At 45.6% G+C, this 27,658-nt stretch overlaps 2 protein-coding genes across 2 annotated transcripts in view; both read left to right on the top strand.

Annotated features, from left to right (window-relative positions):
• Positions 1 to 3,364: 3,364 nt before the first annotated feature.
• Positions 3,365 to 26,097, top strand: phf8 (PHD finger protein 8). Its single transcript, XM_083657179.1, has 22 exons — positions 3,365 to 3,607; positions 4,168 to 4,496; positions 5,015 to 5,100; positions 5,253 to 5,382; positions 5,488 to 5,648; positions 6,393 to 6,534; positions 7,534 to 7,720; positions 7,922 to 8,084; positions 8,194 to 8,281; positions 8,753 to 8,859; positions 9,393 to 9,484; positions 17,074 to 17,163; positions 17,332 to 17,613; positions 17,709 to 17,791; positions 17,904 to 18,088; positions 18,260 to 18,345; positions 20,081 to 20,202; positions 21,205 to 21,542; positions 21,983 to 22,078; positions 22,177 to 22,286; positions 23,024 to 23,372; positions 23,906 to 26,097. The coding sequence occupies exons 2-22, from the start codon at positions 4,399 to 4,401 to the stop codon at positions 23,992 to 23,994; spliced, it is 3,084 nt and encodes a 1,027-aa protein (XP_083513305.1). The 5' UTR covers positions 3,365 to 3,607; positions 4,168 to 4,398; the 3' UTR covers positions 23,995 to 26,097.
• Positions 26,098 to 26,688: 591 nt separating this feature from the next.
• The window catches only part of huwe1 (HECT, UBA and WWE domain containing E3 ubiquitin protein ligase 1), a 74,975-nt gene continuing 74,005 nt past the window's right edge, over positions 26,689 to 27,658 (top strand). Inside the window, exon 1 of the mRNA XM_083657007.1 lies at positions 26,689 to 26,709. The gene's annotated coding sequence lies outside the window, so the exon portion shown is untranslated. The remainder of the gene's footprint in view (positions 26,710 to 27,658) is intronic.

The following is a 27,658-nucleotide window of genomic DNA, read 5'->3' as shown; positions in this document are numbered from 1 at the left end:
TAATTTGATCATAATGTGTTCTAGTGGGGTTTCTCTGTAAAGGCATAAACAAAGTATTTTTGTAGAAGCACGTTGACAAAAACCAGACACTTAAAAACTATATAGGCCTATAATAGCACCAAGTGTTTGAATGGGCAGTGACCTGTAACACATTTAAAACAACAGCATGTTACACACAGTAGAGAGCATGGTATCTGGCTTTCCATCACGGCCACAGTGCGCTGTTACACACTGTTACACAGTGGAGTGCACGGGTACAGCATGTACTTAGTTTGCTATTATTTCACCTTAAGTATTAGTGGTAAGATAGAAACAATTTGAATTAACACGAGTCACATGATCACATGATATCAATTAGGATTAATTCATTTTCTCTGGATATTATGCTGGTAATTTGAAATTACGTCATCCATGTTCAGTGGGCTCTTTGTATTGAGGTTAACTGAACATTCCCCCCAACACAAGACTGCATGACCCTATGGCAACCTTGACCTGCCTGAATTGACTGCAATCGGCTTTACGTTTATGAATCTCACATCTGCTGTGTGCATAAGTGCATAAGTCAATTGGTTTTCAGTATTATGATTGCCGGCTTTTCCAGTAGACATTTTGGCTTTCAATTTCAGTACCGCATATCAAGGTGTCATACTGAGGGAGGAAGATGACAAAGCAAACTGCCACGGTCTAATGGAAACAGGGAGACCATATGGGTTATAATAACTATATTGCCTTTTAGAAATACTGCATTTTTTGTGTGAGAGTGTGTGTTTCTTTCCGTGCGGTGAAGCTTTGTGATACTGCTGTACTGCATCATAATCGCATCCACTTTGCTTGAATTCACAGCGGCCTCTCACATTAAATGTCAGTGTAGTACCCTATTTCCAATGTTGACTCTCAGGCTGTCTTGGGCTCAGAGTAAAGAGACAGACGATAACAAGTACGTGCTTTAGGCCTGTTAAAGGTCACACGTTTGTCATGATCAAACACTAGAGATCCTCACACGGCTATCTGTCACGTTTGTTTGGCATTATATTAGTGATTCTACATTTCAGTTGTAAACTATTTGGTCTTGGATCTTATAGGCTGTTTCCGTGTGAACGATTCTTTTATAAGCTCAACTGTGGACCGTAATGTGCTTTATGCACACTGCAAAAGGTTTACTACTGAATTCAGAAATGTTCCATTCCTCTATTTCTAAATTCACATCGATGATAGATGCGGGGATACACAGAGTAATAGAGAGGCAAAGTGAACGTCACTTCCGGCTTCAGCACTGTACCAGAGATTTTCTTCCGCTATTTATTTTCCCATAGACATTTCGTAAAATGCTTATAAAAATAGTTTTACTTGTTCAAACCAAACGGTTCAGCTATATTTAGAATCGGGAGAGACCACAGAACATTTCACTCGGGCCAAAAAAAAAAAAACATCCGGAAATGTTTATGCTTTGGTCCGAGTTAAATGTTATGTGGTCTCTCCTGTTTCTAAATATACTGTACCTGAACCGTTTGGTTTGAACAAGCAAAACTATTTTTTATAAGCATTTTACGAAATGTCTATGGGAAAATAAATGGCGGATGAAAATCTCTGGTACAGTGCTGAAGCAGGAAGTGACGTTTCACTTTGGCTCTCTATACATCTACAGATGTTTTATTGGGTTATCAGTGCACTTAGCCATACACACATTTGGCCATTACTGGTCATACAGGCATTGATACATTTTTGGAACCTTACTTGGTACAATAATAGTCTGTAGTCAAAGCAGCATTTCTGTTTTATTGAAATTAATGATTGAGAGATTTGTGCCACAGCAAAGAGACATTGTACAGGTTGTGAAATACTGCTCAATGTGAGTCAAAGACAATTCAAATAATATGAAAGGTTACGGAGGAACAGTTTGTGTTAAAGTGTATGTTTGTTCAGAAGTAAAAACTTTGCAATGCATCTAGAATTTAACATAACGGATTTTATTATTTATGTTGTTTTTCAAGACAACCCGCAATTTCACCGAGATGTAGTTCACTATTAGTGAAGGCGAGTTACTGTGCCGTCGTCATGTCCAATACTAACATGTTGACCACATGCCACAGCATGGTGCAGGTTGGAGACCACTTTGCATTCATATGTGGGACTGGTATGTAGCAATAGGATTCTCTTTTTTCTTTTTTTCCTCACATAGCTGCATCTAGACTGGTTTTTGTAAAACAGCTGGCACATGCTCAATAAAAAGTAACCTGGGCGTATAACACCAGTGACATCACTCAGCCAGCCAGGCTACTGACTGTTATGATCTGGCCTAGTGGCCTCTAGACTGCCTGTTGACATCAGTACAGCAGCCAAGCTGGGTGAGTGATGTCACTGGTGTTAAACGCCCAGATTACATTTTATTGAGCACCTGCATTAGAATGCCACCCTTTTCCTCCATATTTCTGCCGTGGGGGCATTTATTTTATTTATATTTCATAGGAATCCAAAATGTAAATTCACATTCACATTCACAATTTTATTTAACCTGCACCATGCTCTTTAATGAACACGATTCATGATAGGAAATGTGGAGCTGGCCCTGTCCTTGAAGTGTTACCAAAATGTTATCATAAAGAAAAAAAGATTATTTTTGTATTTTGAAATGGGGGGTTGTACAAATTGTAAAATTGTGTTCTCATTATAAATCAGAGGTTATTTGAAACTAGAAAACACTGGTTCTCATCCCTGTTTACATGGGACTCCCCTGCTTCTATATAGCCTACCTCTCTGGGTCGGGACCATGGTCGGGACAGCCAGGGTCATTTTTAAGCATTTCTTCAGAGAAATGTTGGTCTGTTGAGAAATGTTACTTCATTTTTAAACCATGATAGACACTACCACAATGGCGTAAATCTACCTGCTGGGCTGCAGAGCAAATTCAAATGACTTTAAAAAAATTACATAAAATGCAACACAAATTTGGGGAGTCCCAAAATTGCATGACTGAAAACCAAACAATGATAAAAGGATATTTGAACAGAGAAACCTAGAAAATGAAAAGTATGTTGCTGGTGATTTAGCCTCTGTAAATTGTAACTAATTCAATTGTTGATTTTATTTATGTTTTGTAACTAATCGAAATAAATGATGGAGTTAAACATCAAACTATAATATTGTGTGTTTTTTTTATATTGACTCTCGGCAACCAGTTGGTTTTACATAATCTGTATCTGAAAAAGAAAGATGTTTGTGCAACTTCTCTTAACGTTCCGCAACGTTCTTTCTTTCTTGAATGCAGCTCAGCTCCATATAGCCACAACTTTATTGTTCCCTCAACGGCGGACAGCGATCAGCGTCTGGCGCTGCTGCCTTTGAAATGGCGTTGATGCAGCATTTACCTATTCAGTTGTTTGTGGTTATTCTGCTCATTTAGGTTGCTTTTGGTTATTTCTTCCCAGTCCAGTGTCAAACCTCTGGGCGTGACCAATATATTTTGACATTATTGAGTCTTAAACAAAAATGTGATCAAGCTGTTTTGTTAAGAATTGACGCTGCATGATAAGGCCGCAGCGACCCCCGAGCTGTAGTAGGGATTTCAACAGCTTTGGAGTGATTGGCCCAGCCGCTAACAGCCATCTCGGTAAGTTGCTAACAACAGATTTAGCTAAGGGAGCTTGTTAAAACGACGCTTCTGTGTTTTAGTTAACAATTGTAGGTGTGGGAGAGGTTTTCCATGGGTTTTAAAGCCATTTTAACAGCATCTAAGCTTTCATGTTGTATTAATAACATGTTATTAGACGTTATTGGCAACACAACTGGCTAATATAGCTAGCTTGCGTGCTAAAAACCCGTTAGCGCTTAGCTAATAGCAACAACATCCAGGCCCGGGGGATAGCGTGTTTACAAACACCGAGCCGACTAGTTAGCTAACCTAAGGTAATTGGCTAACGCTGAGAATGGCTACCAGAGTAGAAACATTTTTTTATAAACAATAAGTAAAGTTACTACATGAAAAATATGTATTGTTAACCACAATAGATGTTATCTCTCTAGCTTGCATTTAACGAATGGGAAATTGCTTGTTAAAAGTTATGTTGACATGACATGAAGTTCTCCAAAGGTTAGTCTATTCAGCTCATGTGTTATAGCTGTCTGTTATAACTATCATTGACGTGTTGTCTTTCTCCTATATTTCAACAGGTTCCCTGGTGAATGCTGTTGGCCATGTGTGTGTGAGGATCAGGCATCTTGACAGTGAAGCGTCAAAACTGACAGCTCAGTGCATCAGTACCATTACTCTTAATACACATCTTTATTCGGTCCCTTTTAGTTGATGAAATTGTCACTCCCTTCTGAATTTGATTCTGACTTCTCAAAGTGAATTGATATCTTGACACTTGTGAAGCCGGTTCCCATACACACACACTCAATATGGCATCAGTACCCGTGTACTGCTTGTGCCGTCTACCATATGATGTGACACGCTTCATGATCGAGTGTGACATTTGTCAAGACTGGTTCCATGGAAGGTGAGTCATTTTCAATATGTACACTATTGAACATGCGTGATTCATGATCTGTTCACATTTGGTGTGTTTATTACAATGTTGCTGACTCATCAATGTTTAATGTTTAGCTTATCTACTAACAATTACAGATGGAAGGTATGTTATGATTATCTCACAATATGGAGTTCACAATTTGATATGGTCACTCATGATACAATGTAATGAAGAAGAATTCAATGACGACAAAGACTGATTGCAGAATTATGTTTAATCCTGAGCCAGTAATCCTTCTAGCAATTGGTTTGCTATAAACGTATGAAGCGATTTAGCAATGTCATTATAAAGTGTAACTAATATAATTGTGATGGCGAGCTTGTGCTATTTTGACAGGCAAGCCTTCTCCTTTATGATTAATACAGCAGAATAAAATATCACAATTACATTTTCTTCCCACTTGTAGGTATTGTCACATTTTTGTATTGCCATATATTGGATTTTGATATATTCTCCCATCCCTATTAACAATATTTTGTGTGTAGTTGTGTTGGCGTGGAGGAGGACAAAGCAGCAGAAATTGACCTGTATCACTGCCCCAACTGTCAGGTCACTCATGGGCCGTCTGTCAGTAAGTTACTATTCTTTGGCTTTACCATCATGCCTTCCTGAATTTGACATTTCCTTCACGTTTTACATGTAGCACCAACCGATTCAAGAGTTGAGTTGTGTAAATGCTGGTTGTCGCAGTGTGACTCACCTCTTGGTCTCTCCTTGACCCAGTGCGTAAGGCCTCTCGTAAGGGGAATAAGCAGACAGATGGAGGGCCTGGTCCAGCAAGAGATCCTAGCCGGCCTGTCAAAACAGGCAGCTCACAGTTTGTTAGGGAGCTACGGAGCCGCACCTTCCCAAGGTAACCAGGCTTTTATGCGCGTTACTGTAGAACGTCTTATTTTAAGATGTTGAAAGTGTTTCTGTGATCACACACTCAAACCTTGTGTGTGTGTTTCTGTGACAGTGCGGACGAGGTGCTGCTGAAGCCGTCCGGGGCCCAGCTGACGGTGGAGTTTCTCGAGGAGCGTTCCTTCAGCGTTCCCGTCATGGTGCTGCGGCGGGACGGCCTCGGCATGAACCTGCCCCCGGCGGCATTCGGCGTCACCGATGTCGAGCACTACATCGGTAATTTTTTTGTCCGTTTTCGGGGCTAGTTTCCTCCCAGGCATTGATATCTGTTACATTTGTATTGCGGCTAATGTGTATTCACTATAAAGTTCCGCAGGAATGAGTCGTAAAACCCAGAAGTTAGCATCGCTGACATCTGGCTCCCTCGTCTCGAAGTCAGACAGTCGGTCTTTTGAAGGGGAGTTTGGTTAGATGCCTGGAATAATCGCAGACCTTATTGCAGGCATCTAACCAAAAACCCATTCAAAAATCCCATTGACTTTGAGACGAGGGGAACCCAGCACGATGCTAACCGTGCCGGTGGTTAGCACGTTGCTAACCTCCAGGTTGGCCTACAAAAATACGTCATCCCGGCACGCTATTCAGGATTTTAAAATTTGTCAAGATAAGACGACACCTTATTTATCCCCTTGGGGAAATTCTGGTGCTATTGTGTGTGTGTGTGTGTGTGTGTGTGTGTGTGTGAGAATTTATTTGGTGATAAAACAAGAAAGAACACAACATTACATAGAGTAAGAAAAGAACAGACAATATATCAATCACCGAGGATAAAAAACACAAAAAAGCCCGAAGGCTTATTTCCATTGTGGTCCTCACAATTTTAAAATTTGTCAAGATAAGACGACACTTTATTTATCCCACTGGGGAAATTCAGGTGCTATTTTGTGTGTGTGTGTGTTCAGACACTATCTGTGTCACAGAAGCATTTCTGAAACAAATTTCATTCTGTGCTCATTGTAGGTGCGGACAAAGAAATCGACGTGATCGACGTGTCTCGCCAATGTGACCTGAAGATGCGTTTGGGAGACTTTGTGGAGTACTACAACAGACCCAACAGAGACAGAGTGCTCAACGTCATCAGCCTGGAGTTCTCTGAGACCAGGTACACACAGAGACACTGGCATCCTGAACCATTCATTGAGTGCATTTACTGTATCGTTGCATCATCTTGTTATGCTACAGTTTAATATCAGTCTAGCATTAGCATATCGTCGCTGTTGTGCCAGGACCTCGAATGTCCCTTTTTTCACTTTTTTACTTTTTGTCATGAATCAATGCCATTGGTCACCCTTCACGTCTCTGTGTGGTTTTTAACAAATGCAACCAATGGAAAAGCATTAAAACGAGCTTGTGAGTAAATCTCGTAACGCCATTCGCCCTCAATCGGTCAGTCAAACCTCGAAATTTGTCCCCTACCTCCGCCTGTACCCCCCCACGCAGGACAATAAACCCGGAAAAGTCACACGGCAGACGTGCTGTGTATTTCTCATATCGTTTTGACTAATCCTGGCTTCCTCTGACGTTAATATATCAATCAAATGTTTTCCAGTTATTCCTAGGCTGCAAACTTGTTTTTAACATGCAAATCGGAGTGTTTTCTGACGAGAATAAAGTAACATTAACGCTACGTTATGTCAGACTATTTCTCACCCCATGCGAAAGCCCCCGCCTCGGCCATGAGAGCCGAGGAGGGCTGTTGCTCCTGCGTGCGCCCCCGCGGCCCGGAGCTTGGGGGCTCGTGCATGAGCATACGACTCTCTCCCGCCTGACTGGCCGGGAGAAAGTTCTTCCAAGTCGGACTGATAATATAAACAACATCATTTGAACTTATCCAGGTAAGATATTAATAAAGTAATGACACATTCAGCGGGAAACTAACTATAATTAAGACATGTGCCAACTTTGACGACGTTTGGTTCAGTATTTTAAGAGCAAACAGGTTTTTTTAACTTCCTGAAAAGTTGCTGTTTTGGAGATTCGAGGTCCTGGAACGACAGCGACGATATTCAAGTAATCAAAAACGTGGTGTGTAAAAATTATACATTCAAGTGAATTGAATGGTTGACCGGTGAAGTGAAAATTGAATGGTTGACGGTTTTAGGCTCTCAAACCTGGTGGAAACTCCAAAGATAGTGAGGAAGCTGTCATGGGTGGAAAACCTCTGGCCTGAGGAGTCTGTGTTTGAACGGCCCAACGTGCAGAAGTACTGTCTGATGGGAGTGAAGGACAGCTACACAGACTTCCACATTGACTTCGGAGGCACCTCAGTATGGTACCATGTCCTGAGGGTGAGAGGAGAAATACTTTTGAGTTTCAGATGTAGTGTTACGCTACCGGCAAAAGAAAACCGGTCAAATCTTTGCTCTTGCATAGATTCAAAGATCATACAGAATGTGACGACTTAATCATTTGAATATATATGTTGGCTATTAATTTGACTTTTCTTTAAATAAATTGTCATAATTTCAAGTGTGTGTGTCTGTCTTCAGGGCGAGAAGATCTTCTACCTGATTTCTCCCACCCCAGCCAACCTGACCCTGTTTGAGCGCTGGAACTCCTCGTCCAACCAGAACGAGATGTTCTTTGGAGACCAAGTCGATATGTGTTACAAATGCTCTTTGAAACAGGGAAACACCCTGTTCATCCCAACAGGTAAGCTGTAATGCTGAGTTTGGTACTTGGGGGCATAGCTGTTAGTAGTCATACAATATGTGTCATGGTTAAATATTGTTGTATAATTTCCATGTCTTATGTCTTCCAGGGTGGATTCATGCTGTGCTGACTCCAGTCGACTGCCTGGCGTTTGGAGGGAACTTCTTACACAGTCTCAACATAGACATGCAGCTGCGGTTAGCTACCTCAGGCCTTTCATACCAAACACATGTACTCTCATTATTTAGGAGCTTATGGTTTGACCCAGAGCCGTGTATATAGAAGAGTCGCGACATCTCCATTCACTCCAATGGACCAGTTTTTTTTACTCTCAAGAGTTCCAGGAAGTAAGGTCCTGGATTAAGCAGCACGGTCGAGTTGCAGCAAAATGGACAGTTTGTGTTGTACTTTAAAAGTTATTTTATTTTATTTTTTAGAATCAAATTGTACATTATCGTCTTTATTTTAGCATTCAAAAGTAGCGCGAGACGCCTTCCTGGCTTTTCATTGGCTAATAAGTCACGCATTTTGGTCCTCTGCTGACGCCTCTCTCTCTAAATTGCTCTGGTTTGACCATATCTCTACAGAGATTGTCTTCTGGTGGTGGTGGTGGTGGTGATAACCGCTGATCTCTGACTTGCTCTCTGCCATGTTGTCATTTCCTCCAGGGCGTACGAAATAGAGAAGCGGTTAAGTACAGCCGACCTGTTCAGTTTCCCCAACTTTGAGGCGATGTGCTGGTATGTTGGGAAGCACCTCCTCGATATATTCAGAGGTAAGGCCATTTTAAATGTCGGTGATATGAATTTGCCTTTATATCTGTAGTATTGTGGCCTCTGCATTTTGTCATTGTAATTAGGGCTGTGAATCTTCACTGGCCTCACGATTCGATTCCATTACGATTCAGAGGGCTACGATTCGATTATGATTATCGATGCATCTCGATGCATCTTTAATCGATGCATCACTTTTTTCCGCAATACATGATTTATTTTTTCTCACTTTCTTTTTTCTCACTGTGTGGCTACTTTTAAAATAAAAGTGCATTTGGAATTGCATTGTATTATGATCCATAATTAAAATAAACAACTGCATGTACTTCCATTATATTTTATTTGATTATAAAAAAAAAAAATATATATATATATATATATATATATATATATATATTTTAAATAATCGATTTTTGACATTTGTGAATTGATGCAGAATCGTGCACGTCCGCATCGCGATGCATCTTATAATCGATTATTTTTGACACCCCTAATTGTAATGTTACCAATCGGGCACTTCTTCTCTATGTTGCAGGTTTGAGAGAAAACCGCAGACATCCCGCCACGTACCTGGTTCACGGAGCTAAAGCCCTGAACAATGCGTTCAGAAGCTGGACTCGAAAGGAGGTCAGACACAGTAACCTATCAGAGTGAATCAGATTCATTTCTTTCCTTCTCTTTTTTCTATCTTCTTTTTCTGTTTGTCCTTCTTTCCTTCTTTTCTTTCTTCCATCTCTTCCTCACTCCCAAAATAAATGTTGCCACTTTGCACGCTGTCATATTTTTGCTGCTGCATCTGAGAAAAGAATTCAACCTCCAATAATGGGAGCAGAGGTGCAATCACAAAAAACAGACTAAAAAGTTACACACAAAAACTGAAACTGAAACTGAAACAAGCCTGTGAACATAGACTTTTAGTATTGTACTATTTTAGTTTTCTGTCCTTATTTGTTTTGTGTTTTTGCTTTTTGTTTTTTGTCTTTATTTTGTTCTGTTTTATATGGTTCGTTTTTAACGTTTTGGTACTGTTTTAATTTTTCTCTTGAACTTTTGTTTTAATAGTAAAGGCCTAACCAGGGACAGGGGTTGCAAATTAGCCTCGGCTAGAAACCTGTATGCATGACATCTGTTTTGTAGGTCATATGAAATAATGTTCAATGCATTTGTCCCTGTTCAATAAATGGAAAAAAAAACAAAAAAAACAATGGATGCATGTCAGAACGTAAGTTACGGAGGTAACTATGGTTCTGTGAATTCCTGGATGACTGCCAGTGGGAGTTTAACTGTGAATAATGATCTTGCGCTCCGCGACAGACGAGTGTTTTTATACCAACGTAGTCACGTACGTGACGTGGGGCACCTGCGCGTCTATAAAGGTGCGCCGTGACCCACCATACGTCATCTCAGAATCTTCTCGCACCGAAGGTTCCGAGTGACCGGCATGACTGGCAGTCATCCAGGAATTCACAGAACCATAGTTACCTCCGTAACTTACGTTCTGTTTCATTCCTTCCTGACTGCCAGTGGCAGTTTAACTGTGGATGACTTATACCTGCGGTGTCACGAGGAACCGACTCACCTACTGGTCCATCGCCGCCAATGGCAGGACTGCCGCCGCCAGCGTGGACCCTGAGGCCACGTTGATGCGGTAGAATCTGGAGAATGTGCAGGGTGCTGTCCATGAAGCCGCCGCACAGATCTCCGCCAGGGACGCTCCCCTCATCGCCGCCCAGGACGTGGCCACACTCCTGGTCGAATGACACACAATGTCAGAGGGCGCAGGCTTCCCTGCAACGTCATAGCCTTGCTTAATTGCGTCCACAATCCAGTGGGACAGCCTCTGTTTGGACAGAGCCTGTCCCCTGTTCTTCCCGCCGTAGCAGACAAAAAGCTGCTCTGAGCATCTGATGGTCTGCGTCGCCTCGATATAAAGCCGCACCGCCCGGACGGGACATAGCGAAGTGTCGCTCTCCCCTGGCTGAGAGCCAGCCGGGGAAGGATGGTACGCCTCCAGCTCTATGGCCTGGTTAATGTGTGTCGGGGACAAGACCTTGGGCAGGAACGCCACATTCGGCCATAGAGTCACCCCCGAGCCATCCGCCTTCCACCGAAGGCATGTCGGGCTAATGGAAAGAGCGTGGAGCTCCCCCACCCGCTTGGCCGTCGTAACTGCCAGCAGAAAAGCAGTTTTTATTGACACTGCCCTTAAGGCCATCCCCGCCATGGGCTCAAAGGGTGGCCCGCTAAGGGCCCGCAGGACCAGCGGCAGGTCCCATGCTGCCGCCCGGTGTTCCCTGGGGGGCCGCAGCCTCCTGGCACCCCGCAGGAACTGCGTCACCCAATACTGCCGCCCCACTGGCACGCCCTCCACATAGGCGTGACTGAGGGAGATGGCTGCCACATACACCTTCAAGGTCGAGGCAGCCCGGCCTGCATCAAACAGCTCCTGCAAATACCGCAGGATCTCCTGTACAGGGCAGGAGACCGGGTCCAATGCCCCATCCCTGCACCACGAGGAGAATGCAGCCCAACAGTTGCCATATACCGCCCTGGTGGAAGGGGCCCTCGCATTACGCCACGTCTCGCATACCGAGGGTCCGAGGCCCGTCAGGAGCGCCCGGTCCCCTTCAACGGCCACACCCAGAGCTGCAGGTGGGCCGGACACGGATGCCAAACCTCCCCGTCCAGCTGGGACAGGAGGTCCACCCTCGCTGGGAGCTGCCATGGTTCCCCGTCCAACAGCCCGAGGAGTGCCGGGAACCACAGCCTGGCTGGCCACTTGGGCGCCACCAGGAGAACCCCGTGACCCGACGACCTCACCCTGTGAAGCGTGAGCCCTATCAGGGGGATCGGAGGGAACGCATATAGCAGACCGCTCGGCCAACCCTGGGGCGAGGCATCCGTCGTCACGACCTCCCGCCGCGCTGGGACCGAGCCGAGAGGCACCCCGTGCAGCAGGAACGTGCTGTCCCGCCAGCGGCGGAGATGGACAAGAGGTTCATTACATTACATTACATTACGTCATTTGACAGACGCTTTTATCCAAAGCGACTTACAATAACACATTTTCTGTCAGCAATAGAGCAATCAACTATGGAGCACAGTCTATGACAACTACAACTTCTGAAGGAACAGTGGTACAAGTTTAGGTTAGTGGTACAAGGTTGGTTAGTTTTTTTTTTTTTTTAATAAGGAAAGAGAGAGAACGAAGTTAGATCAAGAAGGGCCCAGATGGAGCCTGAAAAGGTGTGTCTTTAGTCTTTTCCGAAAGATCGGCAGTGATTCAGCAGTCCTGACCGAAGGTGGAAGCTCGTTCCACCATTGAGGTGCCAGGGACGAGAAGAGTCGAGATCGGGATGAGCGACTTTTGAGTCCCCGTAGAGAAGGAGGGGCGAGGCGACCTGCACTGGTGGAGGAGCGAAGGGAGCGCTGAGAGGTTTGGAACCTGACCATGGATTGCAGGTACAGGGGAGCTGACTGGTGTACTGCCCTGTAGGCCAGTACCAGTGTCTTGAGGTTCGTGTGTGACCCTGACTTTGACCCACCTGTGAAGTCGAGGATCCATATGGAGGCTGCTGAACCATATCTGTAGAGGGCGCAGATGCAGCAGCCCCAGGGGCGTGATTGCTGCGTCCGCTGTCAGCATCCCTAGCAGCCTGAGCCACGTCCGGGCCGTCACGCTTGCGCCTAAGACGAAAGACTGGAGCAGGCCCTGGATCCTCTCCACTCGTTCCCCCATTGCCACCGAATCTAGGGCTAACCCGATGAAGGTGGTCTGTTGGGACGGGCGCAGCAAGCTTTTTCCCCAATTCACAGACATGCCCAGTGCCTCGATATGGGCAAGGACTCTGGATGTTGCGTGCTCCGCCTCCTGGAGGGAGGGGGCGCAGATCAGCCAGTCGTCGAGATAAGGCAGGACCTTCAACCCTGCCAGGCAGAGTGCCGTCAAGGCCGCCCTCATGCATCTTGTAAAGATGCGAGGGGCCAGGGACAGGCCGAATGGCAGGACGGCGAACTGGTACGCCCGGCCTTGAAAGGCAAAGCGGAGGAACTTCCCTGGGAGGATGGGGACATGGAAGTACGCATCCTTGAGGTCTACGGAGGTGAACCACTCTCCGGGAGTAATGGCCTGGAAGACGTCTGCCGTCCGTAGCATCCGGAACGGGAGGACCTTCATGTGTACGTTCAGCCCCCTTAGGTCTAGGATGGGCCTGAGCGAACCGTCCTTTTTTGGAATCAGGAAATAATTGGAGTAGAACCCATCGCTCTGTATACGTGGGTTCAGTGGTGTGATCGCCCCTTTGTCCAGGAGTTTGACTATCTCCTGTGACAAAGCTTGCACCCTCGCGGGGTCCGTGACAAAGGTCATCCTGACCCCGGAAGGTGGTGGGGGCCGGCGGTGGAACTGCAGCCTGTAGCCTTTGGACATGGTGTCCAGGACCCATGGGTCCTGTGGGCCACCCAATAGGCCAGGTGCTGATGTGTGAATCTGCCCACCGCCGGCCCCGACCTCTCAGGCCGTGCCTGGAGGACCTCCCGTGGCTCTGGCGGGGCGGCGGTCGTAGCCGCGCCCACGCCCCCGGGGCGGAGGGCGCACCCCCCTGGGCTGACGCCCACTGCCAGTCGCCTCCTGGGCACGCCCTCTTGCCTGCCCATGCGAGTCCCAGTATCGCGAGCGCCGTGGCTCCCGCCTCTCGCTCCGCCCCCCCCAGACGTAGGGCCGACCCCAGCCCTCTGAGGCCTGGTTCGACTGCTTTCTCCGTTCCAGGGCCCTTTCTGCCTCTGGCCCGAACAGCTGACCGGGCACCACCGGGAGCGTCCTCAACGCCCGCCTGCAGTCATCAGACATAGGCGCCTGCGCGAGCCACACCTGCCGACGTGCCACGACCAAGGTGGACATCACACGGCCCAGCTCCCTCGACATGAACCCGAAGGCCTGCAGGGCCGCCTCATGTGTGTGTCCCAACTCCGCCCCCTGATGTGTCGCCTGCATCATCTGGGACTGGGCGAGGAGGAGCACGGAGAGGGAGTTTCCCATCCGAGCCACCCGAGCAGCCGCCTCATACGCCTTCACTAGCAGGGCATCTGTGACCCGGCATTGTGCGCTAGGACACTTGGCCTTGTCCCTCAGCGCGGCGTCCGGCGAGAGGACCAGCGACGCTATACAATGGTCCACCGGGGGCATGCGGGCCAGGCCGTGTACCGCTGCATCCCGCATGGAGGCCAGGGTCCTGCCATCCTTCGCATGGCGTCTCCGTGTCTGCCCAGCAGCTCTTTAGTGCCTCCAGAAAGGCGGGAGAGGGCGGGACCTCAAAGGGCGGCTCCGACGGAGCCCGCCTAAAGAGTGGGTTGCTCGGCTGAACCGCCGGCGCGTCGTCCAGGCCGACCCTAGCCAGGGCTGCCCGCAGTATTGCCTGGAGCGGCTGGACACCGACCCCCCGCTCGGTGCCCGCCGAACTCCTGAGGGAAGTCTCTGAGCCGTCCCTGGCCTCCGTGCTTCCCCGTCTGCCCGCCAAGACTGACCGCCCCGGGGAATGATCCTCCCCGGGGGTCATCATATTCGTCCTCGCGGTCCTCTCCGCTGTCCTGGAACATGGTGTTTGACGCCGCCATTGACAGCGCGTCTTCCCTGGCCGCGCCTGCCCAGGAACCTGGGTGCGCAGGCGGCACCATCAGAGCCTTGAGTTGCTCCAACTCAGCTCGCAAGGCCGCCATGTCCTGGCGAGAGGAGGTCTCCTTCCTCGCCTTCTTCCGCGGACTACGGTTCTTCACCTGTGTCCTGCTCTTGCGCTTCTTAGCGGCAGCAGCAGACCTAGTGCAGACCCCCGATGGTGGGAGGGTCACCTCAGCCAAGGCCGGTAGGACCCTCTCCACGCCGCGGTCCTCCCCCTCATGCTCCTCCTGGCGCCGCTTACGGGGAGACCGCCTCGGGCTGCTGACCACGGGTGGGCGGTGACCAAACAACCAGCCTTCCACCTCACGCAACCGCTCCTCCCTTACGCGGAGGGGCAGAATGCCACAATTAATGCAGGGGTCAGACAGGGCCTCCCGGAGGTGACCCACCCCGAGGCAGCTGGGGCACATCTCATTGCCATCCTCCACGTGCAGCTCCACGCCACAGGAGGAACAGGCCAGCATCGTCAAACGAGCACAGGGGGTCAAGCCAGTAACTTGGAGCGGGACCTGGCGCACAGTCCAGGACACGTCCGCCCTGCAGCGACGAGGGCCGGGCTGGGAGATCGGAGCGGGCCCTGGGACACAGTCCAGGACACGTCCGCGCCCAACAAGCTAACTTTACAATATAATACAGTATGATATAATACAATATTATATATAATACTCTACAATTATACAATCTAATTGTACAAAAGGCTATAGGCTATAGCTTAGAATATCGTAATATAATATAGTATAGTATAATATAGTATAGTATAATACAATATTATCTATAATAATATATACACAATTATGCAATATAATTGCTACCATATAATACTTGCCGCTCGCTATTTCTTCAGTAGCAATAGGCAATATACAAGCCCGACCAGGCAACCTAGACGGGGGTAGCCTCCCACGCACACCCACGGCTAGGGCCGGAGATAGCCCTGAACGGAGCTACCTCCCGGTGAGGGGAGAGGTGGTAGGCAGCCACCCACAGCCTTAGAGGGCAACCCCGTTGCACTCTGACTCAAGTCCCAGGCTGAGCGGAATGGCTGACTTACACACCTTCAGGCCGTGTACCTACCTCTCCTTTGTCTCTGATCAAAGTGGAGAATCCGAATGACGGAGCTCCGGAGCCGCACACCTGTTGAACCACGCCAGGTTGCGAGAAGATCAAAGATGACGTATGGTGGGTCACGGCGCACCTTTATAGACGCGCAGGTGCCCCACGTCACGTACGTGACTACGTTGGTATAAAAACACTCGTCTGTCGCGGAGCGCGAGATCATTATTCACAGTTAGTAACTGCCACTGGCAGTCAGGAAGGAATGAAACAGAATCACTTTTATTGCCACAGTATGTAAGTTACATACGAGGAATTTGTCTTATGCCTACCCCACACTACAGGATAATTTGCAAGATTATGGCCAAGATTCCCCCCTCCCGATTTTCTTGGGGGTTCCCCCGATTTGGGCCGCGTCGGGCAGATAATCTTCCCAAATGATCCTGTAGTGTGTGGGGTTCAAAGATTCACAATCGGGAAGACTGCCTCTTCCCGATTGTGAATCGGGCATATCTAACATGTTAGATATTTACAACCCGACAGGCGATTGCATCTTGAGCAGAGAGCCAGTAGTAGCTGCGTTTCCATTACAGTTTAGCGCAAAATAATCTGGTCCGCCCGCAGCCCCGCACAGAAACAAAGAACGAGGAAATTGTCATCGAGGTGAAATACCCGTTCGTCTTTGAACGGGACGGAAAACTAGGCGTAATAATAATAATGCTATACTGCAAAGCATGTAGCCTACAACAAGCGCTTATGTCTCATATGCTTCCCGCATTGGCAAGTGTCCGCACGGAAAAGTGAGTCAAATCAGCAGACGCGCCCCTCCACACAAGGCACCTGTGCAGACGGTTTTCGCCTGGCCGTGCACAGTAGGCCTACACCCCGAATGGACGCGGCTGTCCGCGCAAATATTAGTTAAACAAATCCTTTCAGTGCAAATGCATTATAAAAACAAAAAATAAGATTTGTTTAGAAAACGAAATGACACAAATGTATTATTATTATTATTATTATTATTATCATTATTACTACTACTACACCCGGTGCGCACACTGAATAGGCATTTTAAAAGTTAACGTCAGCCCTGCTTCCAAGGTGAATCTTCCGCATAATCTTCTAGTGTGTGGGGCTGCGTTTGAACAGACGCGATTGTGTGTGTGTCCCAAGATTGAAATGTTAAAAAATCGGCTCTCTCTGTCCTGTAGTGTGTGGGCTCTCAAGATTTTTATAATCTTCAAGGATTTGAAAATCCTGTAGTGTGGGGTAGGCATTAGTGTCTGTATGCAGCGTAGCGGTTGCATCAACATACAGTCACACTCTGCCTTGAAAGTAATGGTTATCTATCTAGTGAATGGCCAAGGAGGCCTTCATGAAACAGGAATCCACAATAAAATACATCATTATAGTCTGATTATTTTTGTTAGAATTATAATAACTGTAATACTACTGTATGTCAGATTTATGATAGATGCAATTTCTTCACACTCAGACTTTAGCTGACCATGAGCGGGAGATTCCAGAAACCATCAAGACTCCGCAGCTGGTGAAGGACTTGGCCAAGGAGATCCGTCTGGTTGAGGTAAACAACAGTGCAGCACTCAAACTTCATGCAGTGACTTGTTTTGAATGTAAAGTTGGTTACATCCCTGAATATAAGCGCCCCACCCCCCCCCCCCCTCTCCATCTTTACGTGCGTTTGGCATTCCTTGTTTCTATTACAAACTACCAGTACTCTCTCTTTCCATAGGACATCTTCCAGCAGAACATCGGCCGCACTGGACCTCAATTCCCCAGCTCCCCGCTCTCCAAAGCTCCCCTAACCACCGCGCAGAACTCAGGGCGTCCGCCTGGGAAGAAGAGAGGCCCCAAACCCAAGGAGGGCATCGGGGGCGTCGGGCCACCGGGACCCAAGAAGAAGAGTCAGAAGGGTCTACTAAAGGCAGAGGCCGGAGAGCTGGACCTTCTCGAGATCCACACCAAACACACACTGAAGAAATTCCAACCTGGGAAGTCCAAAAACAAGAACAAGGTACGAAGTCTGCAGGCATGAGAGACAATAGGAATGCCTGTGTCCAGCACTTTGGTTTCTTTCTTTCTTACATTTCTCTCTCCCTCTCTTTCCAGTTAGAGCTGCCGTTGGAGGAGTTTGAAGGGAAGCTCAATAAAAGCAAGCTGAAACTGGTGCTGACCAATGGGAAAATCCAAGGGTAAGCTTTGATTGGCAGAAGGAGTTGACAGATGTCTTTCCATTGTGTTTATGTTACTTTTCTTTCTAAAGGTAGTTGTTCATATCTCCCTTTTTTTTTACTCTGGTTTTAGCAAGAAGGAGGGTCGTTCAGGCAGCAGTAATGGAGCAGGAAGTGCTGGGAACTACAAACATCTGGCCACGGAGGGATCATCCAGTCTCTCCGATGACCTGGAGTCTGAGGATGAGCTGCAGATAGACGAGACCCCTCCTCCACGACGCAAGCCCGCAGGACCCGGCAAGAAAAAGAAATTGAGCGGTGAGAAATATGCTTTGACACAATAGAGTTGAATGCTGGGATGTATTCAGGAGGCGATATATTTGTGGCTGTGTGGGGGAAACATCTGATGTAGTTTAGTAGCATGGTCTCTGCTGCAGAAGATCCACTGTGATACTGTCACCTAACTAACTGCTCAAAATGGACCTTCAGGTCTTCCTAGGAAGCTTCCCAGAGCCAAGCCCTGCTCTGACCCCAACCGTATCAGGGAGCCAGGAGAGCTGGACTTTGATATTGAGGTGAGACTAGTATCATTTAACAGTGTCATCCGTTGATAACTGATTCATTCGCCATTTGAAATGAGATGTAAATAAATCATAGCTTTTATCCAAACAGTAATTACATGTTAGTGCGTGCAAATTTGCATGTGGGTGACAAATTTGAATTATGCTGATTGCCTTTATTTGTGTGTGTGTGTGTGTGTGTGTGTGTGTGTGTGTGTGTGTGTGTTAGGGATGGGCATTTTAAGCAATTTAAATAGTCGAGAACTCTCCTTCTATTATGAACGAGTGCTCGAGTACTCGCGCGGGGGGGGGGGGACGGGCTGTGTGATTACTATGGTAATGACTGAGCAGGGGTAATCTGCTGTGTATCGGGCTGTTCACACATAACGTTTGCATTTTTGCATGGAAAAAGCGCTACCTGGAGCATTTTTGTCAGGAGAGGGACTGACTGTGATATTAGGTGACGCTAAGCTAACATCTAAAGCCTACCTTTAGACAGTATCTCCGATGGTTGGATTAGCGCTTTGGAGCAGACAAGTTGTGAAACAAGCGAAGGCATTTGATTTCCAATACATGTCCATTGTTGCTGAATAGTGATCACCATGATGCGATTGTCTCCCAAAAAGTGATTCTTTCTCCACATTTCTTGTGACTAACGTTATGGGAAACGACAGTGTAGTCAGTAAACTAGTGCAACGTTTTGAATGAGTTTTATCGGGCGTGCGCTATGAAGAAGCGTGCTTCTCATTCGGGAGAATATCTCCAGCCACCATTTTCGGGAAGAGCTGGAAAACTTCCGGTTAAAACTTTCAAAATAATGTTACTTAAACAAAAGTAAATAGCTTATTGATGCACGTTGGAGGAGAAAAAGTATTTCAATGAATGAAGCAGCATCCTTGTATCAAAATACTCGTTGTGATGTTATATGGCGTGAAACTGTGGCTGTAACGCATTACTCAAAATAAATAAGGTTACAATAAGCATTTTATTTTGAAAGCAACAAATCGGATGACGTACTTGGTACATTCTGGCTGACTTGACGCCTGATAGAGTTTAGTCACAAGAAACCCAGGCGTGTTCGTTGAATGGGAGGGAAACACAGCGAGACCGGCCGTGCAGTTTGCTGCTGGTTGCTGCCAGATCCACATGACGATGCGTGCGTAGATCTTCTACCATTTTTAAAGGGGTGGGGAGTGGGGCGAGTACCTGAACAGCAGAAACGTTACTCGAATACTGACGTTATGAACGAGTGCTCGAGTACCCGAGTACTCGCGCCCATCCCTAGTGTGTGTGTTTGAAACGGTGACAATCTATTTGGAACATTTAACGTCGACAATGGTTGGTGGCCAATTGAGAGGTGCACGTGCACTTTGGAAAAAATCCTGTAATTTGGTGTTCGGGAAATACTGCTGTGAAACACAATATGCGTTTGTACACCAGGCAGTATATTAGAAGGTAATTTACTAACTGTAGTGGCTAAATATTTATGTTTGTACGACCTACCACCACAATTTTCTGTTAACAAGGGGAGTTTTTAGAGACAATATTTATAGTCTCAATAACACTCTCTCTCACATACACACTATCCCACAAGCACCTAAAAAGTACTTTTAGTTCACTGTGTGAACTGCCATCATGAGTTGTCTGCCGTTTTTTGTTGTTACAGCAGTGTTACAACACTGTTACAACACTGCTACAGCAGTGTTACATCATTGACAGTAGTATGCATGCTTTGTCCATGTGGCTTCAGGAGGATTACACCACAGATGAAGAGGCGTTGGCCGCCCATGGAGTGAAGGGTGGTGCCGGTGGTATTCTGGACCTGCTGAAGGCCAGCAAGCAAGTGGCGGGTTTGGACTCTGCAGCACTCAGGTTAGGTCTCAATGATGTGCATTGATGTTGAAAATCAGAGACAATTGAGCGATCATAAGTCCCGCCCCCCCGTAGGTAATGATGCTAGGTAGGTCCAACTTTTAGCCTACAGCTGACAGTCAATTAGCCGTTTGGCTAACACTGGCATGTTTACAGTAATGGTAATTAATGTGCACTGTCCCCCAAATAAATAAATACAAATATAAACAAGAGTGTCAAACAAACTGCAATATACATTGTGAGTGAGAGTAGATGTAGCTGACAGGTTTGATGTATAATATCTGTATTTAGTGTCAAAGTTGTTTTTAAAATGTGTAAATTTAGGCAAATTTGCAGCTTGGAAAGTCTCCATAGGCTGCTACAAGCTTGCTCAGCTGTTATTGGAGCATCGAGCAAAAAAGGGGCGGCACTTAGGGGATGGTCAGTTGGTGATTAAAGATGAATATGTTTATATGGGCATTAAGTATTTTAAATGCATCTCTTGACCTGTGAATCACAAGGATTAGGACAACAGTTGAAAACACAAGTGGTAAAGTGGAACGTCACTTCCTGCTTCAGCACTGTTCCAGAGATTTTCATCCGCTATCATCTATTTTCCCCATAGATATTTCGTAAAATGCTTATAAAAATGGTTGTACTTGTTCAAAACAAACGGTTCAGATATATTTAGAAACATGTTTTTATTTTGGGTCCGAGTGAAATGTTCTATGGTCTCTCTCAATTCTAAATATAGCTGAACCGTTTGGTTTGACCAAGTAAATCTATTTTTTTTATAAGTATTTTACGAAATGTCTATGGGAAAATAAACGGCGGAAGAAAATCTCTGGTACAGTGCTGAAGCAGGAAGTGACGTTCCACTTTGCCTCTCTATTGTGACAAGAATCCACTGACCTTAGAACATGCATAGCTCACATATTTGCAATGGCTGTGCTCTTGTTTGGGGGGGTTATTTTCTGAGGTGATAAGTGATTTCTCAAGCCCGCTTCTCTCTCTCTCACACAGTGAGGAAGCCCCGGCCTCTCCCAGCACTTGTGATGCCATCCAAGGCATGCTCTCCATGGCTAACCCGCCTTCCTCATCCTCCTCCTCCTCCTCCTCGTCTCCCCTGTCCATCTCCGGAGGACTGACCGAAGGACTGGCGGTGGTGAAGAAGGAGAAGGGAGGGAGGGCTGTGTGGGTGACGGGAGGGGTCAAGAAGACAGCAAGTGCTGAGAAGAAACCTGCCGTCCAGCAGCGGCCTGGGAAGCGGCCAATCAAACGGCCGGCCCGTCACCTTAGCGACGAGGAGAGTCCAGATGACCACGAGACTCTTGGCACCTGTTTTAAAGATTCAGACTACGGTGAGCAACACACACATCCACTTACGCCTGCTGCTGACATAGACCGTGTAATAATATGGATCAGCACCTATTGGGTTGTGGACTCCTGCTTTGAAGCCTTGATTTCGCCATTTTGACCATCGCCATCTTGGTTATTTTGGAGCCAGAAGTAGCTAGCGCGAGACCAGGGGTTTTTCCCCACAAAGCCACAGCGCCGCCTGCTATCGGTCCGTGATCGGCAAGCTGCACGATCACTGGACAGGCGACCTGTCAATCACGCTCCACAACATAGTCTGCTTTATCATCGTATTTGACTATAAATGGGACCATCGTTTACAAAATGAACATCGTGCTCAAAAATACCTCCTGAAGTACTAAATCTAAATGCCGATCACAGCGCCAAAGTTTTGCAAATTGTCGTCGATCAACCGAATGTTTGCTTCATCGAATGTGTATTTCAGTTTACCCATCCTTGGAGTCTGACGAGGAGGACCGTGCTAACAAGGCCAAGATGAAGCGGAAGAAGAACTGGGACGACACACCTTGGAGCCCCAAAGGTACCTGTGTTGAGTTCAACCCCAAAAAGATGATCAGATTTACATTTGAATGTTCTGGTAGTTGATCCCCTAACCTAACAATGTCTTTGCCTCTGTAGCGCGAGTGATGCCCACCCTTCCTAAGCAGGATCGGCCAGCCAGGGAAGGGGCTCGAGTAGCGTCGGTGGAAACTGGCCTCGCCGCAGCTGCTGCCAAGCTGGCACAACAAGTGAGTAAGGGGACGAGGGAAAAGTTGAGGTTAAAGCTGCGTTGACACCTTGTGTGCAGTCTAAAGCTGCGTTCACACCGACCTATTAAAGTTTTTCACTGGCATCGAGTTTACATACAAAGTCAATGCAAGCGAGCGATTGAGCGTATATTCGCCCGGGAGAAAAATCGCTGGGCGTCCGAGCGACAGACAGAGCGATAGGGAGAAAATACGCTCGTCGCCCGAGATGAAATATCCCAACTCGAGTGAAATTTCGCTGGCATCAGTCGCTCGCTGCTCAACGCTGATTGGCTGCCGTGTGAGAGCGAGTCAAGGATCACACTGGCTTGGAACAAACCGCTGGTTTATTGTGTGGCAACAAACCGCATTGACAGCTGATTGACAGGCTGACAGCTGACATGAAGTGAAGTCTGTACTACCGGTATAGAGCTCGCGTTAGGAGCACGCTGATAGGCTTAGCTTGTAAACAACTACGGTGGCTCGTAGTGGACAAACATCATGACATTGCGTAGCGTTATAGCCCCCAGATGTCCGTCAATTCTTGTGCCTGTTGACGAGCGATTTAAACAGAGCGACAGCAATTCCAAAGGGTTGAATCGAGCGACGGAGAGAAAAATAAATATCTCGGTGTGAACACAGCTTGACACATGGAACCATCAATGCATAATATTAGGTGAGCAGAAGCTGCTTTTACCTCAAGTTTTTCACTCATTTTGCTCTTGTTGGTTATGAATCAGGAGCAGCAGAAACCGGCTAAAAGGAAGTACACCAAAAAGCCACGCCCCCCTGCTCCTGTAGCCCCTCCCCCCCCTGCTCAGCCCGAGCCGGCCCCGCCCTCCCCGCCGCCCGCAGCAGAGTCCAGCCCGGACAGGAGGATGGAGTACTACTCTGCCAGTCTATTAGACCACGAATACACAGCAGGACCGGGCCCGTTTGGCCCCGGGGGCCCTCGAGGCAGCGGGGCCATGGCCCCGGGTGTGTTCCTCACTTCGCGGCGACCTTCCCTCTCTCCCCAGAACAGCAGCACTTATTCCCCCTCTGGTGCTTCTCCTGCAGCCAGCCAAGGCTCCACAGGAGGCGGTCAAGGTGAAACATTACATAATACGTTAAACAATAGAGAGCCAAAAGTGGAACGTCACTTCCTGCTTCAACACTGTACCAGAGGTTTTCATCCGCCATTTATTTTCCCCATAGACATTTCGTAAAATGCTTATAAAAATAGTTTTACTGGTTCAAACCAAACGGTTCAGATATATTTAGAAACAGGAGAGACCGCATAACATTTCACTCGGACCAAAACGTAAAGAAAATGCGGGTTTAAAGAAAATATTTTTTCAATGTTTTTTTTTTTAAGTTTTGGCCCGAGTGAAGTGTTCTATGGTCTCTCCTGATTCCAAATATAGCTGTACCATTTGGTTTGACCGAGTACAACTATTTTTATAGGCATTTTACGAAATGTCTTTGGGAAAATAAATTGCAGAAGAAAATCTCTGGTACAGTGCTGAAGCAGGAAGTGACGTTCCACTTTGCCTCTCTATTCATAGCACATGATTGCTAAACTCTGTGACGGGACGTGTTCTTATTTGTTTCTCCTTTCCCCTTTCACTTTAATTTCTCAGGTAAACGTCCAAAGAAAGGACTTGCAACTGCAAAACAGAGACTTGGAAAAATTCTCAAAATCCACCGCAACGGCAAGCTTCTTTTGTGAGAGATGTTGGAAATGTGGCTGAAGATTTTAAGTGGGAATGAAGAAAAAAAAATGCTTTTTATTATAGTAGGCAGATAGTGATTTATATTTTGTACTCTAGTTAAAGCTATTTACTATTGTTTCACCGGTCATCACATCTTCCCATATCTTCCCCCATATCATTTCCCCTGCCCAAGCTAATAATTACCAATCAACCTACTTTGACATTGTGCTTCCAATTAGTCATATGTACATGTACCTATTTTCAGAAGCAAATTCATCGAGTCAACTACAGCGAATGAAACTGATTTGCAAAAAAAACCTAACGTGGTAAGTAAGTGTCGATAATTGATAGTCATATACAATTGGCATCGGTAACAACAAAAAAGTTTTTCAAAATACCAGCTGGACATTAGCTAACTAGTGCGATAAAGTAACAAACTCTAATTTTTTATTTAGGTTGTTTTGTATTTACGCAAAGAGGTTGTATTGTCCATTAATTGTTAAAGGGAAAGAAAACATCTTCTAGTCAGGTATAATGTATGGCATTTGTTTCAACTGACACGGGGTTTCCTGTTGATTGAATATGTATTCCCCATAGTTGTATTTACTTGTCTTTTTACCCCAGTAAATAGGTTATTTAGGGGGATTATGGGTTCAAAGCGGCACCGATCTCGACACAGATTAAACCGTTTTAGCTAAACCCGTGTATGCACGGCACGCACACCGTTAGTGTCCAGTACGCCACATGTATCAATACATTTTTTGAAAGTATTTGTCCCCGATGTTTGCAAACCCTCACAATTTTCTTCAATATAGAGTTAACACTTGAATAGAAAGTGCTAAAATGATGCCAAAATATTAATGTCATGCTATTTTATTTATTCAGATCATATTTATTTAACATGGTAGTGTTTTTGTTTTTGTTTTTTTTGTTTTTAAAGAATGTTTTTACCACCTCACCTTTTGGAAGCTTGTTTTTCTCCCCCATTCTAATTTAGATCATCAGCCACTTAAGACTTGTATACAAATTTTAGTTCTATTGCTTTGTTAGAATTTTTTTACCGTTTCAGTTAAGTCATTTGTAAATAGTTGTAATTTATATAGCTACACAGGAAAAGTAGTACAGAAATGAAGAGACTAGCCTCCTGCAGTTTAATCTAGAGACGTGCTTTCTTTTCAAGGAATGTTCTAGCAACAAAATGTGGATAGAAGTGTAGATTTAATGTGAAAACATTGAAAGTGTAGCATACGGAGTGATATGTAAATATATGTTGTAATTTAAGTTCTTTTATAATTCAAAAAAAACTTTGTTTGAGATATTTCTTAACATGTACATGACGCATTTGATGTCTTTGGAAAGTATATTAAAAATAGTTAACGTTTTTTTTGTACACAGTATAATGTCATGCTTAGTTTGTCATGTGTTGTCAGTGTAATGGAGGTGTTCTTGTGCTGAAAAAAAAGCCCTTGTTTGATTTCATCCATTCAGTTAAATATGAATTATTGTTGATATTCACTCTTGTGTCATTGTATTGTGTGTTAAACATGGTGTGTTTAAATATGGCCTGGAACAGATAAAATATACCTTGGGCAAAGTTTCTTTTTTTCCAGTGAATTCATTCGAGTGCCCCCTACCAAATCACCAAAAAGAGTGATATGGGCCAATAATATTGTATCAAATTGATGATATTCTTTTGACTGAGTTTTAATTGCAGGAACCCTCAGTTTTCCATGGATTCACTGGCATGGTATTGCTAATTTATTTTGACCAACTGTATTGGAACAGTACTGTCATAAAGATAAAACAAGGAATATTGTGTGTTGTATTAAACACATAGGCTGTACATGATTTCCTCCCACCAAATTATTATTTGATACTGTGGTAGATGCAATAGGGGTCTTTATCACAAACCACTCTAGATTACCCCCCCCCCCCCATGATTAGTGGACCACCATTTTTCTCAGGGTTCCTCCACCCCTTGTACTAATTATTGTACGTTAGTAAGCTTTTATCTAAGGATTATTTCCATAGCTGACGTTATTTAAACTGCAACCTTTCCCATTCAAATTGGAAATTTGTTAAAATGTCGGATCTTTATCGCCTAATTTTTTTCAGTAAATTTGAATACACTTTCATATTAAGCTGAATTAAAGTATATTTTTCAAAGCCTGAAGAATTGTGCTGTGTGCTTTCATATGCACATCTATTCATAAATGATGACGGCGGTAGAGAACAACAATATTATAGACCAGTGGTTCTCAAATGGGGGCCCGGGGACCCCCAGGGGTCCTTGAGGGGGTTCCAGGGGGTCCCCAGCCAAAAGAGGGGGTAATTTATTTTCACTATAATTCCATTCATAAGTAACAACTATTTTGGTCATGGGTTTTATACACTTTCTGTAACAAAACATCTAAAAGCATCAATCTTATTATCATATGGGGGGACCGTGGGACAAAATCCTATCAAATGGGGGTCCCTGGTCTCATTTTTGTCAGTTTAGGGGTCCTTCATGTGAAACATTTTGAGAACCACTGTTATAGACACAAGATAGACACTCCAGTATTATATATATTTTTTTTTCCCCACAAGGGAGTGCCCAGAGTAACGCAGCAGCAATTATTCTCGCGAGATCCAAACTGAGTAACGCAGCAGCAATTACTCTCGCGAGATCCAAACTGCCCTACTCTACTCGCTAGTGCAAGATGGAGAATTGAATGTAGCACGCATCCGAGGTAAGCAGAAAGATACATTCTACAGAATGGACTTGGTTTGTTAGCTGACGAGTAGTATACATTTGTCGCCTTCGCTCAACCGCCCCATTGGTGATTTGCATCCAAAATCGGGCGTCAAGACAATAAAACGAGTGCTTTTTTTAAGGGTAAAGTCCGGACCTTATGCTGTGTAAACCGCCATTTTTAATTTAGCCATGATCCCACCACCGATAGAAAGAGCATTGTGCTGCTGTGTCCTCACTGCTAGCTGTTAGCTCGCCTCGCGCGAAACCCACAAACATAACGACACACACACACACGCACACACAACGTTACGCACACTCTCACACACACACACACACACACACACACACACACAATGTTACGCGCACACTCATGACATGTTCACTGTGTGTACGTGCGCGTGCGGCTCCGTCTGTACCATAGATATGTGAGTGTCTGTACGACTGTCAATTTAGTCACGTTATGTTCGCTAATAGCTGCCGAAATGTTCTGTTGAATAGTAAAGATAAAATGACCGATAGTTCCAATGCTTATCTTGCTGATTTGACTTTATGAAACGTGCTAGCCATTGGAATACAACAAGTAACGTCAACGTTAGCCTAACTTTGCTAACCAATAGCGCTAACGTTACATTGACATAGCTAGCTAGGTAGCAGCTAGTTAGGTAAGTCTGGTGGTATCCAGCCTCAATGAGTTAGCTAGCTATTAACTGTAATTGACAAATTAAGGTGTCACCCCCTTGGTAAGTGTATTCTTCTGGTGCAGATGGTCTTAACAGTTCCTCATTAACGTTAGCTAACTTAGTTGTGCGTTTCTGCTTGGGTGGTAGACATTCCATATCGATTGAGAGGTCTGGTCTGTTCAGTATAACTTTGACATTGACAGTTGGACGAAAGGAGAACGATTTCCTTTCTTTGAGGCACCCAGCTCTCTTGTAACGTTAGTT

The sequence above is a fragment of the Poromitra crassiceps genome, assembly GCF_964638095.1.
Source record: "Poromitra crassiceps genome assembly, chromosome: 20".
Classification (NCBI taxonomy): domain Eukaryota; kingdom Metazoa; phylum Chordata; class Actinopteri; order Beryciformes; family Melamphaidae; genus Poromitra; species Poromitra crassiceps.
The sequence above is the reverse complement of the archived record's forward strand: the minus strand, read 5'-3'. Positions and strand labels throughout refer to the sequence as shown.

Bases quoted from the DNA above. Each gene is read 5' to 3' on its own strand.
- phf8 (XM_083657179.1), top strand. From the start codon at position 4,399: ATGGCATCAGTACCCGTGTACTGCTTGTGCCGTCTACCATATGATGTG. The intron at 17,614-17,708 runs GTACGAAGTCTG...CTCTCTTTCCAG, and splicing joins AGTCCAAAAACAAGAACAAG to TTAGAGCTGCCGTTGGAGGA. The intron at 22,287-23,023 runs GTGAGTAAGGGG...GTTATGAATCAG, and splicing joins CTGCCAAGCTGGCACAACAA to GAGCAGCAGAAACCGGCTAA.